Source organism: Pteropus vampyrus, unplaced genomic scaffold, assembly GCF_000151845.1.
Source record: "Pteropus vampyrus isolate Shadow unplaced genomic scaffold, Pvam_2.0 Scaffold18, whole genome shotgun sequence".
NCBI lineage: Eukaryota > Metazoa > Chordata > Mammalia > Chiroptera > Pteropodidae > Pteropus > Pteropus vampyrus.
Genome location: NW_011888799.1, coordinates 2,902,176 through 2,908,788, shown reverse-complemented (window position 1 = coordinate 2,908,788; position 6,613 = coordinate 2,902,176). Strand labels below are relative to the sequence as shown.

General features: G+C 42.1%; 1 protein-coding gene across 11 annotated transcripts in view; it reads left to right on the top strand.

Moving 5' to 3' along the window:
* Positions 1-6,613, top strand: part of KIF6 (kinesin family member 6) — a 412,344-nt gene that overhangs the window by 297,641 nt on the left and 108,090 nt on the right. For all 11 annotated transcript variants that reach the window (XM_023527554.1, XM_011354825.2, XM_023527557.1 and 8 more), the window contains one exon: positions 1,515-1,623. In XM_023527554.1, the coding sequence (XP_023383322.1) occupies positions 1,515-1,623 (109 nt within the window). The remainder of the gene's footprint in view (positions 1-1,514; positions 1,624-6,613) is intronic.

The following is a 6,613-nucleotide window of genomic DNA, read 5'->3' as shown; positions in this document are numbered from 1 at the left end:
ACAAACCCTTTCCCAGCCCTCACTCCCCTGATTGTGGAGTGTGCAGGACAGATGTGGAGACAGAACTGAGCTGTGCCAATTTGCTTCTAATGGAAAAGGGTGGGGTGTCTTTGTGTGCCTCACCATTCAGACATTCTTCATGGTGCTATTTTTATCAACAGTAATCATTAAATTGGTGTCAGATGAGCTGGTTCAATTACTCACCCCAAGACTGGGTGATGGGACTCAGCAGGATTTTTTCAGGCAAGAGAAGATGTAGTATGTGGCCCATATGAATGTGTCTCTGGAACCTTAGACCTCAGAGTAAACCCCTCTAGCCCTGCACCCTGTTCCTATGACAATAAGATTAAGGCTCATCATCACTCTCAGTTCATTCTTGACCTGACTCATTTAATAGACATATGCTGAGCACATTCTAAATGCCAGTCATTGAACAAGACACCAAGGAGTCACAAAAAAAGTATTATCTCCACCCCCAGAAAAACTTACATTTCACTAGAAAGAATTGTCATATAAAGCGACAGTGTCTACTGGGCTGTGCATGTTACAGAGACATTGATAGGTACAGAATAGAGAGATGATTTCTTCTGTCTAGGCCTTGCACAAAGCTTGATGGAGGTGTTAACACTCAGCCAGGGCTTCAAAGATAAGTAGAGTTAAATGAATAAAATCATGAAAAAAGGAACTAAGAGCAGAGGCATCAAAACTGACTCTGTAAATTCATCCAAATTCCAGCTACAAATTCAGGTCTCACCCAGAGGGTCCCAGGGACACACCTGCATTTACCCTCACCCTGGGAGGCATGCGGAAGAGGACCTCATTGCAGGAATGCCACCTGCTTTCTCCAAGGGCTTTCTGACTCTGGGTTTCAGAATTTGGCCCCTGAGCAGGACTCAGCAGTGAGGATTAGTCTGTAGTGGCAATAGTGATACAGGGTGTTGAAGTTAGACATGAACCAGGAACCTCCACCACTGTATGCTTATGGATCTTGCAATTAAATAAGAACTGAGGTCCACTAGCCATAGGAAACAAGGGTAAGTTGTTAAATGGAGACAAAATTTTCTAGATTCTACATTTTTCAGTCTGGATTATATTTCTTTTAACTAAATGCCTGAAAATTCAGAGTGAAATTTAACAGAAAACCAAAATCGGGTATGACAAGGAGAAATGTGGTACTGAATGATGGCCGAAAGTGCATTTGCAGATGTCCTTGGCAATCCAGGGCTTGGCACTCTGGTTTTCATTTCCTTTGACCAAACATTCCAAACTCTACCCCCTACAAGTCACATGGATGTGCAGGCACAGCCCTGCAGGGTACAGTGGGTGTCGCCGGAAGTACCTCCTCTGTGGATTGGCAGCCAACTGGAAGAGCCTACGGCCACCTGTCTGGTTGGGAGCCTCTCTGCTGTGGGCCTCTCTGAGCCAGGGCCAGCTTTGTGGTCTGACTAAAGTGACAATGAAATTAATGGGATCCTGATGCTGTGACTGAGGCCATTTTCCTGTGTCTCCAACAGAGATGAGAGAGGAAATGTCATTAGGACGCCAGGAGGCTTTTGAAATCTTCAAGAGGGACCACGCTGACAGCGTTACTATTGAAGACAACAAACAGATTCTAAAACAGAGGTAAGGCTAGCTCAGAGAGCAGCTGGTCCTCCAAGGCTAAACAGGGCCAGCCTAGAGGAAACTTGCTTCTATCTTCCCTAATCTGCCCAACCTAACTTCTAAAAGAAAGGCATGGCATTTATGCAGTTTCACACTGCACTATTTCCAGCCTGGTATGATTCTCTTTCAGACATGTATGCCTCATCATCCCAGTACTGTGAGTAAGCAATGTTAATGTAGGGGCTGTTACTGGCAGCCCTAACTTTGTATGCAAGCCTCATATACCTTAATTCTCATCAGCTTTTGACTCCCTCAATATCTTACTGTTTCAAAAGCAGAGTAAAAAAAAAAATCTATGGGCAAAACTATAGTTTTAGGACTCCAGGTCCTCTAGCAGTTTTGAAGAGTGGTCCAACACTTCTTAGTCAAGGGAAGTTTACATACGCACATCTTGTGATCCAGAGTCCTTGGAGTATTCTCCAGGCCAGAAGCAGAGCAGGTGGCATAATCTGCCAACATGTTATCAAGCAAGGCTGTATTCTCAGTACTTTAGAATAAACTTAGAGGTATAAAATTTATTTCAGATAACCCATGATTTAGACACATATCTCCAAACTTTAGCAAACAGAAAGACTGCCAGACTACAGGTCTAGGGCTTGGAAGACAGAGTTCTAGACTGTGAATTCTTTTTGTATGTCCCATGTGACTCTGGATCTTAACACACAGTAAATTTTCAAAAACTATTTGTTGAATTAAAACGAAATTCAGGGTTGAGAGTTATATGTTTATAAATGACGAATGAAGAAAGCATACGAAGTGGATGAGCTATCTCAGGAAATCATGTGGAAGTGCAAGGGCCGAGAGGACAGACCACAGGGGAAGCTTTAAAGGGGAGGCAGAGGGAGAGGGGTCATGATGGAGACTGAGAAGAAGCAGAGAGAGCAAAGAGGGAGAACCAGGAGAACAGATTGTCCTGAAAGCCAAGAGGGGAGACGATTCCAAGAAGAAGCAGGTTGCCAGTAGTTTCAGATGCTACCAAGAAATAAGCAGGCAGAGCTAGGAAGTGCCAATAGAGTTGGCAACTAGAAGACCAGGGTTTGGAATGTTGGGAGTGAAGGAGCGAGTGAGAAGAAATTGAACAAATAGAGAAAGAGAGCAAATGATGTGTTCGAAAATTTTGTGATAAATGAAAAACAGTGTTAAAAAGCAAAAAGGGAGGTAGCTTAAGGAAAAGGGTAGTTTGTTTCAGATTGGGAGAGAATTGGCCAAGCCTGAAAGCCACAGAAGCAAGCCAGTGGCAAGAGAGAGAGAGCAAAACAAGGAAAAGATTGACACAGCAAGGCTCAGGGAATCAAGTTGGGAGGGAATCAACAGATACGGGGAGCCGAGCCTAGAAGGAGGCCTGAAGAGAACAAAGCAAGATGGAGCTGACATCGGTACACTTAGAAATGGAGGGAGAAAATTAAAGATAACCTCTACTTTTTCTGTGAAAGTTGAGGTAGAATAAGAGACTTGAGGATGGTGATGAGGATTTAATACAGTTTCCAAAGGGAATGGGAAAGAAGGCAGACCTGGAAAAAGAAAAAGGAAAGGCAGTCAGCATTGAGGGCCCAGCTACAACTATTAACCAACAGCTTTTACACTTTGGTAGGAGAGTTGGTGAGGATCTTAGATCACTTTAGGAATGCAGTGAAGGTGATAGGAGTGTAGTCAGGAGCAGCCATCTGGAGCACCATACCAACCTTTCTTAGCCCGAAGAAGTGTTACACCCCCTGTGACCCAGCAATTCCATTTCTGGGTATGTCTCCCAAGAAATTCCCATTGTTCAGAAGAAGACATGCATGAGGTCGCTCTATTTATAGCTAAGGAGAGTTGAACACCTTCTGGATGTCCACCCCTGGGGAAGTAGAGAAGCAAAAGAGTGGGGAGGGCTTCCACAGAGTCAGATGCAGCAGGTAGGTTAATGTATACATATTAACAATGATAGCACTAAGAACACACAATTTATGTACCTTATAAATATGTGCGCTTGAAACAAAAACAGTGAAACAAATGATAAACTTTAGCATCCTTTAACCATAAAAAATGATTACCTCTGTAGTAGAGCAGAATGGGACTAAGACTAGGGGATATGAATGAATGAAACAAGGGGTAAGGGAGAAAATAAAGTGAATTTAGTGAAGGCTGCACACTCCTTCCCTAGAAAAATGTGGATATGCACATCCATACAAATTTTAGCACATGAATTCAGGGGTTTCACAAACCTTCTAATGCTTCACCATCTTGTAGGCCATGTATTTTTAGTATAGTCAGTTGGACGTGTTGGAGTAGGATACCTTGTTTGAAAATAAGCATATCAAACCAGACAACAGCTGCCTCATCCAATAAGGACTTCCAGAGAACCCTTAGCTGTGTCCCTACCTGAGGCTTCCTAGCTTACACCAGTGCCTCATAACCCTGGCTTCATATTAAAATGACCATGGAGCTTATAAAAGCTACCTATGCTTTGACCTGACTTCATAGATATTCTAACTTATTTAGGTAGAGCCCAAGCATCCATTTGTTTAAAGATTCCATCATGCAACCAGGTTTGAAAGCCACTAGGTAGATAGTGTCCAGAGACCTTGAGATTCAGAATCTCTGAGGTAGGATCTCAAAAACTCTACAAGTTAAACCAGTTACCGAGTAATTATTTTGCATATTCAAGTTTAAGAACCACTGGCATAGGAAGAATGTACTACTTCATCTTTCTTATTCTAATATTGGCATGCTTCCTGGTTCTGGTTTGTACCCTTGAGTCTGTTTCCAGCAGGGGGTGGAGGGTTTGGGGTGGTGGTGGCAGAGACGAGGTCTCTGTGGTCTTTCAAAGCCTTCAAATGCAGAGCTCACTAAACTCTAGTACAGAAGAATTCTGACAATGCATGTGACAAATGTGCTTTTGAGTTTTAACACATGTAAATCACATAGGACGGGTTGGTAATACTGGTGGTCCCATCTTCCCTGAGGCCACAGAACAAGGCAATTAATGAAACTCTCACAAAGGTTTCCTCTAAAAAGAGATTTTCCCAGCAGTAAATCAGTCATTTTAAGTCCAATGAAAAGTCAGGAGACCAGCACACATTTAAACAAAAAAATGTCTACATCTGTTTAATGTTTTAGTGTAATAAAAATCATTTAAGGAATATTTGGTATTGGGGGGTATAGTTTAGGACCTACCCCTTTTTCAGGATGGGAGATTTTGTTTGCATTCATGGAGCATATTCAATTATTAGGTATGACACGCTCATAACTACTTAAGTTAGAGGACTAAGAGAAAATGCTTTTATATGAAAACAAATAACTGAACCAGTGTTCCTACAGCAGACAACTCCATAGACACTTAAAGCAGTGACCTCTGTGCCACCCTTACTTTAGGAAATGGTCCACTGTAGCCCTGATCCCCTCCCCACATTTGCTCCTATTCCCTCTAGTGACATAGAGCATCACATGGACCATCTCCTGGAGGACCAGCCTAGGAATATAGATGTGCACCAGCAGGGTTTTACTCAGGATGGCATGAAATTAGTAACCCAACTGACTCTACTTTGTCTCACCTTTCTAATGGTCCCCAGCAACTAAGACCCAGAGGGTTTGCCATTTTATTCCCACTTCTCACATCAAATAACTGCTATTTGATGGTTTCAGTGTTGTGACCTCATATTGGCAAAATCCATGAAAGAGGGACTCGGGACTAATTGTCCCTACACCTGAGCCTCAGGCCAGCTCAGTCTCTCTAGCCCATGGCAAATATGTTCTAAGCCTAAATATAGGGATGATTCATGGCCAGGATTCCTTCTAATTCTGCACCCCACCCCACCCTCTGCCCCTAGCTTCTTAAAAGTATAAGCATTGATTTAGAGTTGTAGGAGGGGACAATCAATGGCTCATACTTCTGTGTTACTTAATAAAAGAGCTTTCTTCCCCTTCTTACTTGCACCCTTTGCTGCCATCACAGGGAACTTTTAGAGTCTCCCAGCTCTGGCCTCCCATCTGGGGAAAGCTACATTGCCTGCCCATGACAACAGAGACAAGACATTGGCACATTAATAGGATGTTTACCCTTCGCTGAACTGTAGCACCTGAGCCAATTCTTAAGTCGGATTTTTCAGTAGAAGACAATTGCAACTGAAAATCACTACATTTTTCAGGCATGATTCATCCTCATAGTATATAATAATTTGAAGAGAGACTGAAAATACCATGCTTGACAAACACTAGTGCCCAGGCAAACACAACTAACTTTCTTTTGTGGCAGATCTTTCACACAAACTGAATCCCTCTCTCACAGAATGTGATTAAATAACAAAAGAAGAAATAAACAAGGAGATTAACTGCAGTTGGAAAGAGGGCTTTGATAATGTGAACTAAACCAAAAGCACCCCTTTACTCAGTTGGATCCTTCAGACAGAATAGAACAGCAATCTAAAACCAACAGGAAAACTGGACCAAGGGCGGAGAGAAATCTCATGGCACCATCTGGAAATAACGTCCTTGACAAATGGGAGTTCCCTGGTTCCTATTAGACTTCAATTTTAACCTTTATTATTTTTCCATTTGTTTTTTTTTTTTCTATTTATACCTTGTCTTCTGAACTAGAATTATAAACTCTGAGAGCAGATTAGATTAGAACCTTGTCAGCCTCCCGACAGTTTTTAAAACAATGCTGGCCCTAAAAAAATAAAAAATGATACTCAAAAACACTCTTTTGCTCAAGAATGACAATTTAAAATTGATTTCGAGAAATCTTAGTGGTCAAGAAAACTGCTTGAAAATGCCATAGCTTTCTAGAAGTAGGAGAATGTAGCAACAGGCTTCTTGAGAGTCACAGAAGGGATTGCTCAACAGGAGACAAAAAAAGGCAGCCATCTTGATGGGGAAATGAGATGAAATAGAAAAGGAATATTGGTATTTTTTTTAAGCGTAAGGGAAATAAAAGGTGGATCTTTGTCGCAATATAACAATGGCAGCCAAG